The sequence below is a fragment of the Tursiops truncatus genome, chromosome 14 (genome assembly GCF_011762595.2).
Source record: "Tursiops truncatus isolate mTurTru1 chromosome 14, mTurTru1.mat.Y, whole genome shotgun sequence".
Taxonomy (NCBI): Eukaryota; Metazoa; Chordata; class Mammalia; order Artiodactyla; family Delphinidae; genus Tursiops; species Tursiops truncatus.
Window position 1 is genome coordinate 73150496 of NC_047047.1, and position 12845 is coordinate 73163340.

General features: G+C 50.5%; 1 protein-coding gene across 1 annotated transcript; it reads right to left on the bottom strand.

Moving 5' to 3' along the window:
* Positions 1-7609: 7609 nt before the first annotated feature.
* On the bottom strand, positions 7610-8682 carry LOC101339040 (beta-1,4 N-acetylgalactosaminyltransferase 2; the record flags this gene model as incomplete). Its single annotated transcript, XM_004332623.3, is given in 3 exon segments — positions 7610-8023; positions 8025-8231; positions 8233-8682. Coding segments are annotated over 3 exon segments (1071 nt in total), but the record flags the coding sequence as incomplete, so codon positions are not given.
* Between the last annotated feature and the right edge of the window lie 4163 nt (positions 8683-12845).

Here is a 12845-nt window from a genome sequence, read left to right on the forward strand (position 1 = left end):
TCGCACAGCAGAGCAGGTGCACAGCCAACGGAGGCCACCTTCGAATGAACCGCCTGGCCCTGGACAGGTTGGGCGCTGGATCCCCACTCTCACGGGTTTTCCTTCTAGGAGGGGCCAGACAGCAGACGTATAAACAAAGAAACCAAGACACGTCCATGCTTTGCAGAGAACAGGGCACTCAGTGGACCAGAGCTGGGTGACTGCATTAGACTCGGGGATGGGGTATCAGAGACGGCCCCTCTGACCCTCTGACCTATGACCTGAATGACAAGAAGCAGGCAAGTAGATCAGGGTTCACCTTTGACGTGCCAAGCACTTTCCATGTGCTGTTTTATTTAATTCTCCCAGCCGACCTACAGAATCTACATTATTGTCTTCTCCGTTTTACAGATAAGGAAACTGAGGTTCACAGACATTAAGTTCCTTGTCTAAGATAACACAGCCAACCGCAAAAGAATGAGGACCAGGCAGACGTGCGCTCTGTTGTCTGGCTGTGAAGCCACAATCCTTTCTATTCTGCTCATAGGGGCTCCAGTTGCATCCTTCTTGGAATTGTCCCAAATGTTCCAGACAGAAATTTCTTTCCCGCTAGGTGCTGACATTTTGATCTTTCCTCCTTGGTCCCCTGGCAAGGGCAACGCACGAGGAGGTTTCCACCCTCCCAGCCATCCCTCACGGGAGAGGATGAAGCTGGTCAACCGCTCCCACCCCCTCCACCTTCCTGACCTCGCTCCTGTGCTGTCCTGCCCTCCCTCCTGCCAGTGGTCCCCTGGGGCCCTGGTCCAGAGACCCAGCACCCGCTCTCTGTGCGGCCTTGCCCTGTGGGCCAGTGGGTGGGAGAGAGAGCAAGGCCAGATGGGCCGAGCGGAGCCCGGAGTGACGGGCTGGTGGTATTCGAGCCTATTTTTATTCACAAAAATCTGTTCTGTATTTTATTCAGCTTTGGGGCAAAGAGAGGTCAACTCTCTTCACCTCTGCTGTAAGATGAGAATAGTGCAGGAAATGAAATGACAGGGAAGCCAGCCGGGGAGAGGGAGAAAGGGCAAATTACAGGGAAATTAAAAACCTGTGCTCAGATCAGAGTGGAGGGTGTCAAAGCTCTCCTTCCACAGGGCCTTTCTCCCCAAGACCGCGGGGCCTGGAGATGTGAGCCCTGCTGCCATGCTCGGCAACCCCCGTGTGAGGCCCGGTGACTGGGCATGGTGGTCCGGCACATGTGCTGCCCCAGCCAGGCTTCCTGAGGAAGGGCCTGGCTCTGACTACTGCACCATCTCCTGGGCCTTCCAGGTCCAGTGGGGTCACTGGAAGGAACCTCCCCAGGGAGCAGAGCCCGAGAGCCTGACGTGCTGGCATATGGCCCGTCTTCACCTTCTTCATGGTTACAGAGTCCCTTCTGTGTGCCAGGCACCGGGGTCCTGTGCATATGAGTCAAAAGGCATGAAATTATTTGGAAACAGATAAAGTAGCATCTGCTCCTTCGCTCCACAGAGGCATGACTTCAGCTCCTACGTGCCCTTCAAGGCCTACCTGCGATGCTGCAGCCTCCCCTCCCTCCCGGGATGGAGCAGAGACTGTGGCTGTGGTCCCAGCATCCAAGAGCAGGAATATGGCAGGCAGACAGCAGGTGCTCACTTTCCTCTTGACCTGGCGGATGCGGAGACATGGTCTCAGTTCCATCCAGAAAATAATCTTGGAACACCTGTTAAGTGCTGGGTATGGGGACAGGGGACAAGTTTCTACTCCCAGAGATCCAACAATAGGGGGGGAGGAATAGACACGCTTGACTCACTTCAGCAGAAAGCGGAGTGAGAGAAAGGCTGAACGGAAGTTTCCACCAGCTCTGGGAGCACAGAAGAGAAGGGCTCATTGCCGTGAATGGGCCAGGGTGAGCTTACTGGGCAGGGAGGCATTTGGGTGAGGCCCTTAAAGACGAGCAGAATTTTATTTTATTTTGGTTTTGTTTGTTTGCTACTAAAAGAAATGCAGTGGCAGAGCCCTGAAAGAGATGGGGGAATGGCATCCAGGAGGAAGAGTGGAGAAGCCAAATGGTGGCTGGGAACACTGATCTATTGTGGTACATTTGGGAAGCAGTGGGGAGCACTGTGAATTAGTCTGCTTGGGGACCCATCACACAAACCCCAGACTGGGGGCTTCCATGACAGAAACTTCTCTCTCACGGCTCTAGAGGCTGGAGGTCTGGGATCAAGGTGTTGGCAGGGTTGGTCTCTTCTGAGGCCTCTCTCCTTGGCTTGTAGACGGCTGCCTCCTTGCTGTGTCCTCCTGTGAGTCATCTCACTGTGTCTGCTGTCTCTCTGTATGTCCTAATCTCCTCTTCCTATAAGGACACCAGTCAGACTGGATTTAGAGCCCACCCAAGCAGCCTCATTTCAATTTAACTACCTCTTTAAAGGTAATTTAAATACTCCAAATGCAGTCAGATTCTGAGGTCCTGAGGGTTAGGACTTCAACACATGAATTTTAGGGAGACATAATTCAGCCCATGACAGGCAGCATGCCTGTCTGAAGGGGAGGCATGGGCTGAGGAGAGAGGAGCACCATGGTGGTGAGATGGGGAGAACCTTAGGTCGAGGCCAGATGCCATAATCTTCTGAGTGTAAGCCTAATTCATTTGGCTTTTATGTTATTGGTTAATGTTATCAAAACATGCCCTGTACCCTGCTGTGTGCTAATAGATGGTAAGCAAACAAAAGACAGACCTTGGTGTCCCATGGTTGAGCTTGGGAAACCAATTTCTTCCCGCAGGTCCTCTCAGGGCCCTTAAGTATGCTAATGTGTGTTGTGAATTCTCAAGAGGGAAGCATGATCACTGAAACCAATTTTTAATAGCTAGGAGACACCACTGAAAATACCGGGGAGCCAGCAAAGATTTTTGAACAGAAAAGCAACATGACCAAATCTTAAGTTTCTCATGCACAGGAGTTGAAAACCTTGAGGTTGATGGGCCATCAGAGATGGTTAAACACCAGCCTCTGGGTGAGGTTATGTACCAGAAGGCCTGGCCTCCATGGGTAGGGTAGCCTGTGTCTGGGCACAGCTCTCTGGAATCCAGGGGCACCCCTCTGCTGCCTCACCATCCCTTCTTCCATTCAACAAGTATAAATTAGGCCCCTACTGTGTACAGGCACTCTGGTCTGCCAGCCTGCTTGTCCCTCAACCTGGAGAGCCCTGCTTATTGTCTGTGTCTCTGGGCAGGTTTTCTGCTCCATGTGGATAAGGGAACTCCAAGGAGTCTGAAAGCACCAGCCATCTGGGGCCTGCTGCCCTGGTCCCCTCTCTCCTCTTCAAGTATACGCCACACCCGATGCAAAGACCTAGGACACATATTAGGGTGACTAGGACACTCCTGGTACCTCAAGGCTGAGCTGAGGTACCTGTTGCTCTAGGCAACAAAGCAATCACAGGAATGCAAGTGCAATCCTTCTGGAACAAAGGCCTCCATTTTCCAGCTCACAGGAGGCCCAGGAGGTGTAGACACATCCCTGGAGGCAGGCATTCTCAAGAATTCACAAGGTTCAGTTAAATGTGCCAAACTGGGGGAAATGGGACCCAAGTCTCAGACTCGGGCAGAGGAGCCGTGGGCCTGACAGCAGCAGGGACGGGCCTGCCCACACCCAGTGGCCTCAGGGACACAGGTGGGCCTGCCTGTTCAAAGGCTTTCTCCTCTCTGCCTGGCCTAAGTCAGGGCTTTGCCTGCATCCCCACTAAGAAGCCAGGGGTAGGATGCAGCCCTGCAGGAGCAGAGCCCTGATGCAGCCCTGCAGGAGCAGAGCTCTGGGGGAGCGGAGTGCACAGGGTTACAGGGAGGGGCCGGAGGAGGGTGACTGAGAGCTCTGGGGTGCTGGGCACCCAGACTGGTGGTAAAAGGCCAAGTCGGGCTGTCGGGCCGCAGCCTCTCAGCCAGACACCTCCGAGGCTGCTGGGAATTTCGATGCAGCAATCTGTGATTGGCGATTTGGGGATGCGGTCTCCTCCATATAGAAAAATTCTGATTTTTTTTACTTGTGTTTTTGCCAGTAACATACGTGACTAAAACCCCTGTCTATTTCTCAGCCACAAGTTTCATTATCCCTGAGCCTGGATGCAGAGGGACACTTTTACCCACATTACTTAGTAACTACAATAAAAAAGAAAAATGAACAGAAAAAAAACAGAGCATTTCACACTGTATTTTTTTCTGCCACTACAACATGTCCCTGTGTCAAATGACCCATCAGAATGTCAGGTGCCCTCCAGGGCCAAGGGAAGTCCTCTTGCCCTGCACTCCCTTCACCCTCCCAACACCCGTGTGTTCTGATGCTCTCGGGGTGAGTCTGGCCTTGAGGCAGAAGAGAACCCCTTCCCACTTCCCTCACGGGACTTTCTCGGTCATTCCCAAGCATCACGGATCCGAGGAACAGCCTGCCCCCACTCAGTACACTTTCCTGGCCTGGCCAGCCTGTCATTGGCATTTGCTGGTGTTCATCTCCAAGGGCTCAGATGGCATAAATTTATGGAGCCTTTCCTTCCCATTTTCCCTCTGGTTCTTTGGAGGAAAAAAGTTAAGTACCCAGCTTACTACCATGAGCTTTCCCTGCCACGATGGAACCAACGTCTTTGGGTGTCCCAAGTGGCACAGAAATCTAAAAAGACTGCAATCCCTCGGGCTCACGTCACCTCATCCCAGTCTGTGACCAAACGCCTGCAGCATACAAATGGAAGTTGACATGACTAAGCCCAGCTATGGCCCCAGGGAATTTCAATGTCCCCACGCTCCTGAGAAGCAGCAAGAGTCCTGGGGACTCCCAATCCTGACCTTGCATCCTGGCTCCAGACAAACAGCCTCCCACTCTGGACCACAGTCTCTTCTTCTGTAAAATAAACTCTAAGATTCCTTCCAATTCCCCAAGTCTATAATCCCATATGCCTACGGTTGAGTACCTGTAATGTTTATTTTTGGGGAAAGGGGATTTTTTTATTTTAGGACTTGAAAGTTTTAACTTCAGACTGATAGTCATTTTGGATGATTAATTCAAGGCTAAGTGAATAGCTAGACTATTGCTGTAGCCCGTTTTTTATGGGGAAAACAGAATGACTGGGGAAATTTCCTGTCCCCAAAAACATGTGTTTTGAGCAGTCTTTCTTTCTCTGCTTTGCATGTACAATGGGATTTTGCCCGTTTCTTCCACACTAGGGGGACAGGTCAGGGGGCCCCCGCTCCTGGCTCCCTTCAGAATGCAGATGCCTACAATTCTCAGCAACAGGGTGGAAGCAAGCAGGTGGTGAAACAGGAAGTGAGTGGCTCTGCTGACAAAGAGACCTGACTTCATACCAGCACCTGGTGCTCTGCCTGACGCTATGCTTCTGTCTAGGGCAACCTCACCCCGGGGCCGGGGGAGCGTCAGGCCCTGAGGACTCCTGACCTGCAAGCTTCACACAGCTGCTTGGGGCCAAATGGTGACAGCTTGGGGCCAAATGGTCGAGTAACCCTTTGGGCATCACCACACTCCCATTCAGCTTTAAGACCTGCTAGATGCCAGGGGGCGGCCTGAGCCATGGGTGCCAGAACCATCTGGTGGTACCAGGAAATGTGAGCTAACCTTCGGTCCTTTTTCGAGAAAACAGTTGCTATGAAATAGAGCCTTGGATTAATGTGGTTTATAAACGTAATAAGTTGCTACTGAGGACCTCCGATCTCCCCAGATGTGTCAAAGTTCAATGTTGAGAGAAGGCTCTGAGAGAAGAAGGGCCCAGGCACTGGAGTGGACTTCAGGCCCTTGGATAGGGCCGTGACATTGCCCAAGACCTTTGGAGTTTCACACCGAACCCTAATTCCAGGCTGTACGTCAGGTTGGCTGGGACGAGGCAGGGCAGAAAGCACAGGTGTTTCAGAACATCCAAGGAGTGCAACGTTGGCTGCTATGCAGAGCCCCGTCCGTGACTCTTGGAAGCCAATGAGGCCACATTTTCTGATGTGAGGCCAGGAAATCATGTAGGGTCCTCTTTGTTTCTCTCTGCAACTGGCCAACACGTGAAGTCCCGGGAACAAACTTAAACTCAAATTGTGAATTTCTAGGTCACACGAGGACACAGATTAATCAGAATATTTACCAAACGCTGTCAACACAAGCTGGAGGGAGCAGGCCTGTCGATGCCAGTGACATTTTGTGGATTTCTTGTAGCATGTTTTGTCCATCCTTTCCTTATTAAACATTCAAATCCTCTTCATGTTCTCTAAAACTAGATGCTGTCGTCTGCTCACCCGCTGAGCACCAGTAATCCAAGACACATGCCTGGAGCCACACTGGGCTGGAGGTCCCCAGGGCCCAGTTTCACCACATCATACACAACAGACACAGATGCACACACCAGGCATGTATCACGCAGATGCTACAAAGCATGCAAAGCCAGAAACCTCCCGTGAGACCCAGTCCCTTAGCCAAAACCCCGGAAGTTTTAGGCTGTCCTTGCAGAGCTGAACTATCCTGGCCCACAACACAAAACACCTGGTTCTCACAAGCGCCTCCCGACATTAACATGGCAAGCGCCACCCCATGTTTTCTATGGAGAAACTAAGGCCCAGCTGGCCCAGTCACAGAAGTAGTTTAGTAGTCAGGTTTCTTTTTCATTTTTCATGAAGTTTTATTAATATCTCACAGACACATTTTCAGAGATCCTGAGCTACCCTCGGCCATCTCCAGTAGGAAAGAGTAGAAACGAAAAGGCAGAGCCAGTGCGGCACTAGGAGAATCTCCTGACTCCCAAGGTAACCGAGAGAGCCTGCCTCATCGTGACGGCTCCACTCTGCAGATGACACGGGTCTCGAGCGGTCAGCAGCTGATCTCAAGGCCCTGGAATTTAGTGGCTTGGCCACTGCACTTACGCTGTTTATCATGGCTCCTCAGCACAGGGCCCGACTTCAATCCCAGGCATTCTGGAATCTGTCTTTATGATAGGGAGTCTGATGCCAGGGAAAGCTTTATTCCAGCAGTGAGTGGACTCTACCCCAGTGATCTCATCCCTCCAACTGCCCACGTCCCATCTGTGTGCCGGGCTCCAGGTGAGCTGACTCCCTCCTCGCCTGCCTGGTCCGCCTCTCATCCTCTGACCCGATTCCACTAGCGGACCAAACTGAACCAGGCTTCCACCTTCTCCAGGCAAGGACCCTGGGTTATTCACGTTATTTGAGTCCACAAGGTAGGACCAGAAAAATTTGTGAATGACAGTGATGCTGGAGATGATCTGTGATATAATTTCCAGCAAATAACCCTCAAGGACCCAGCGGCCATCTTTTTGACTGAGGATACCAACCCATCATATACTTTCATGTGAGATGAAATGAGATAATGTGAGATACTATATGTACAAATGCTTCATAAATTGTAAGACCTCATACAAACAATAATGAATACAGTCTCCCTTGCCCTGATCAGTGATTGGTCCATTTCTAATGACCCTTAGCTTTTGATTGTTATTTCCAATACCTGAGCCAGACCCATCTGCCCTGTCCGTCTTATCAGGAGTTCAAATTTTGATAGCCTATCCACCAGTTCCTCTGTTTTAGATAGCTGCAACTGGTCAGCCTAACGCTTTTCTGATGCCCAGACAACATTTATGTGGCACATTGGAGATGGTTCTTGAAGTAGTGGAGAGCCAGCTTGAACTAGACCTAAGCTTTGGTGTTGGTTCAGTATACATTGTAGCTCTTCTCCAGGGCTGCCAGCTCTGGGTCCACCACTGGAGAACACGGCTGGTGACCTACAATCACATTTGAGCGGGACGCCACGAGCAGGGTCCCGAGCCCATCAGTAAGGAACTCTGAGTGAGCCACTCGCTGCAGGCGGGGGTTGAAGCCAACTCTTTGGAGCCGTCCTGTGTGGGCCAGGAAGAAGCTGACAGCACCGCTGGTCACCACGCATCTGGGGAAGCCGTCCAGGGGCCGGAGAGATCCTGACCAACAGTGGAGACCGTCCCCATTCTCACTGTGCTCCACGAACAGCTTAAACTGGAACACGTTTCCAAGCACACTGAACGCCTACCACGTCCAGTTCCGTCTTCTCTAGGACATCCACCAGCACCTCAATCTTGGTCTTGTCGTTGAAGAGAAAGTCATCGTTCACCCAGAGGACGTATTTGGTGATGACCTGAGATATGGCCAGGTTCCTACCGGCAAACCAATCCTTTCCGTAAGGCATGGTGTAATATTCCACATGGCTGTTATTAATTTTCAAGGGGCTCCTTGCTGTCATCAGCCACGATCACGGCCAAGTCTGGGTAATACTCACGTATGCTCCGGAGCACGGTCATGAGCTTGTGGAGATGGAGGAAAGTTTTGGTGGCAATGCTCACCAGGTCTCTGAGCTTCCTCTCTGGTCCAGGGTCATATAACTTGGGCATAACAGGAAGGCGGATGGTCACTGGAAACTTGGCCACTGAGGACTTGGACTCCAGACTCATCACACCCACCCTGCAGCGCTGGTACTCTGTGCTTGTGTATGTCACATGCTGGAGTATGAAATTCAAAAGCTTCCGGTTACTGGTCGAAGTGGTCAGCTGCTTCTGGCCTCTGCCCTGCAGCACACTGTCTGGGATGTCAGCAAGGGTGTCCAGTGTGCCCAGAGAAGCTGTCGGGGTGACCTCGCAGAAGGGAGCATCTGGTCCTTCAAACTGGAGACCCACACGAAGTCATCCCGAAACCCGCCGCCTCACACATTCCAGGCTGGTGGAGCTGGGCAGCCACCCTGCCAACTGTCCAGCCCTTGGCACCCTAGTAGTCACTTTAGTAGTCAGTCAAGGTTTAGGTTAAAAGCAAAGAAAGGTTTCTTCCCCTACCCGTAGAGGAAAGGGGCTCTTCCTGGCCTGAGGGAGTGCCAGCAGCCCAGGCCTTGCCTCTGCTCTCTGTCCCAGTTTGGGGACTGACCACTGCTCACCACTGCCCTTCTTACATACCACCTACTCAGAGTCTGGCAAACCCTAAACTTTGGCCATAAAGGTCACATTCTGATGGCCGTGCTATGCTGAAGCTGGCTCGTCCCGCCCCCTGACAGCCTGTTGTTAAATATTCAGGAACCTTGCTAGTCAGGTGTTTAAAGGTTGGTATTATGAAACTGACCGTGGTGGGAACATTTATACCATGGAAATCAGCAAATGCCAAATGCCACACATCAGGGACTTTTTTTTTTTCCTAGAAAGATAGTTCATCAGCACATCACTGCTCGCCAGAGAGAATCACCCTGACTTCAATAAGACCTCAGCACTGGGACTTTCCTGGTGGCACAGTGGTTAAGAATCTGCCTGCCAATTCAGGGGATACGGGTTCGAGCCCTGGTCCGGGAAGATCCCACATGCCGCAAAGCAACTAAGCCTGTGAGCCACAACTACTGAGCCCACGTGCCACAACTACTGAAGGCCACGCACCTAGAGCCCGTGCTCCACAAGAGAAGCCACCGCAATAAGCCCGCGCACTGCAACAAAGAGTAGACCACACTCACCACAACTAGCGAAAGCCCGCACGCAGCAACAAAGACCCAACGCGGCCAAAAATAATAAATAAATTAATTAATTAATTTATAAAAAAGACCTCAGGACTTCGTGAGCAGAGGGGATTTCTCTCAGGATTCACGGTGCATACAACAGAACCCGACTCTGGTAAGCAGACAGGGGATTTTGGGGATGGATGTCAGAGAGCTTACAGAATCCATAGGATATCTGGAGAATCAGAATCAGGAAAACAGGCTGGAACTGAGCACGGCCAGTCAGGGTGTGCCAGACTGGGCCACCGTGCGGCTGGATGCTCGCGTCGCAGTTCTGCTGCCACAGGGCCCTGAACCTCAACCCCGAGCACCTCCCCCTCAGCCAGAGAGAAGTCTAAGCGCACCTGCTCCTTGACAGCCCTTGCTCTGGCTCTGAATGGGTGCATGCGATTGGCTGACTTTAGGTCGTATCTGCAACTCCCAGAAGTCAGGGTCATGAAGAACAATTCTCAGGCCTTTTCTGCTGCTGTAGCAGGAGGTAGGAAGGTGACAACACGAGCGGATTTGCCAAAGAGAAGAAATACTGAGAATGCCCTCTGCAGAAAGGCTCTCCCGAGCCTGTAGGCTGCTGAGTTGATTGGTCCTAGAGCAACAGAAGGGAGTGAGAGCCTTAAAGTGTCCTACCCTCAAATCTGCTCCCACCCTGACATAAGTTCTTCCCTCCTCTGCCCACCTAGTTGTGATTTTTACAACCAAAATCTTGCTTTTAGTGAATAAGATCCCTTTCTGAAATGAAATAGCCTTCCCAGATACATCCAGGGCTTGGGTGGCATATTAGTCACTCACACCTTAGCGTGGATCAGTTTAATCTGACATTTTCCCCTTATCCTCTTCATTCAGCTCAACTAAAAGAGTGGGAGTAATTCTTGATCACATACATTAGTGGAAGAGTTAAGCATGGATAATCCAGAACAGGTAATCCAAGAAATATTTCCATGTGGCTCTGCGATAGAGCATATGAGTCATTCATTATATAAAGGCATTAGAACTGCCTGTGTAAATTATGAGCACAATGGATGGAGAAAGGGCTGTCATAGTCCATAAGTCCAGTGGTGCCTTTCAGCTTACAGACTGTAAAATCAACGACACCCCTTGGAGTTGTGCAGTGCACAACCTATACAACTGTATATGGTAGCCCTAGTGGAGACTGTTCAGGGCTCTCTGAGCAGGAAGGGAAGAAAGCTAAGAAGAAACAACACCAAAGACCCCATAGAATTGATCTTATCACTGGGAGAAGATATATTACAAGATTTAATACATAAAACGTAAACATACGCACAGCACATGAACACTTATAATAAGGCATCTTCACATTCATCCAGACTCACCCTAATTCATCTAAAAAGAATCCGAGAAGAACCAAAGAACTTCTCAGTGTTTAACTATGCTTATGAAAAACAAAACATTAGAGATCTTTTCATCATTCAAGGATGTGCTGGTGGGAGGAGGGAGGGGCTGCTGGTAGACAGGTGGGATGACACTGAGCTGCTCAGAAGCCTGGTCCTCAGGTTGTCGAGTGACAAGGGGCTGAGAGGAGAGAAGCACACAGCCCACCCTGCTCCCCCGAAGGCATGTTCCTTTATAACATGTGAAAGGAACTTACAGAGTAACAAGTACCCGATGCAGGAAGACTTTGGTCTCTAAGTGATCCCATGTTTGCAGCCTGTTGTTGATTTTACCCAAAGGAAAGGAAACAAATCACCACTTTTCTCTTGGAGGCCATGGTTGCAGCCCTGCCTTGGTTTTCTTGCCATCCCAGCAGACCTGGCGTCCAGAGCAGGAGTCAGAGCTCAGCCAGGTGCAGACCGTACAGCAGACCTCAGGAGACATGTGGGCCCATCAGCCTCGGACCCGGGCACTCTGTCTCGTGAGCTCTCTGGTTCAACTGAAATCAAGCTGGACTTGGGCCGCCAAGTCCAGAAAACAAGGTCTTAGCCTGTAGTTAGGAGGCCTGGGCGCTAATCCTGCTGCCACCCAACTCACGGGGTGAGCTAAGAAAGCCCCTTCCCTTTCTGGGCCCCAGTTGGAGGCTACTGGGGCTCTTGCTCGTTCCCGCCATGGCTGCTGAAGTGCTCAGGCTGCTCTAGAGACCTCTGTCTGATCCATAACTGCACACACCACACAGTGCTGACCTCAAGCACATACATGGAGCTGGATGTTCCCTTGGGCCTCCTCCTCTTGCCACCTCCCAAAGACCCATTCTCTCAGAGTCAGTCCAGGCTCCCAGTAGCCTGCCACCCCAGGAAGGCCCTCACAAGGATTAAACGTGAAAAACAAAAGCAGGTGAAGGAAACTCAGGAAAATATATTTTATAATCCCTCAGGGGAAATGCCTTTTCAGGCATGTCACAAAACCTCGATATCCATAAAATAGGAGATCGACAACTTTGACTAGATTTCCATATTAAGAAGAAGAACACCAAACAGCAAAAGCAAAGATAAATGAAAACCTAGAAGAAAATATTTGGAACTTATATCACAGGTAAAAGATTAATTTCCTTGAGACTTAAAAAGCTCCTTTGGAGTTTGAGAGCTCTAATAACTAGTATCCCTTTTCCTACCAAAATTCCAAACTAACCTGTAATAGGCACAGGAATAGGTAAATGAGGACCCCAAAACCAGCTTTATTACTCACAGAGCTTTTGAAGGACATACTTTAGGGATGCAAACAATGGGCCTCCTAATGCCAGACCCTGGGATGAAGCATGTCTGCCCCCAGATCACAGGCAGCTGTGGAAACTTGCACGCCTCACCTGGCAAGGGCAGGGCCTCTGTTGCTAAGTGGACTGCAGAGCCAGGGGCCACCAGGAGCACCTGTGTTCTGCAGGCAGGCAGATCCCAAAGGGCAGGAAGAGGGAGGCAAGGCCTGTCCACTTCCTCCTCCCAAACTTACCAATCAGATAATTTACTTCTCTTCCCCACAGTTGAAGTGAGTGAAGGGGGAGAGGGTCAGAAAGAGAACAAGATTTACATTTACCGATGTCCTTTCACTCGGAAATATAAAGCATGGAGCAGGGAAATCCTCCCCCCGCTTCCAATAAATTCGAATAAGTCAGTAGAAGGAGAGAAATAGTACAATAGAAAAATGGGAGAAGATGTGAACAGACCATGCATGGAAAAGAAATTCAGATACGCGTACAAACATATGTGAAAGATGCAAGACCTCACTCACATTATAAAAATCCAAATTACAGCTACCATGAAATATCACTCTGCACTTATCAAACTGGCAAAAGTCAAAACATTTGTCACCACGTTGTGTTGGTGCAAATGTGGGGAATCAACACCCTCAGACATTGCTGGGGAGATGGCATAG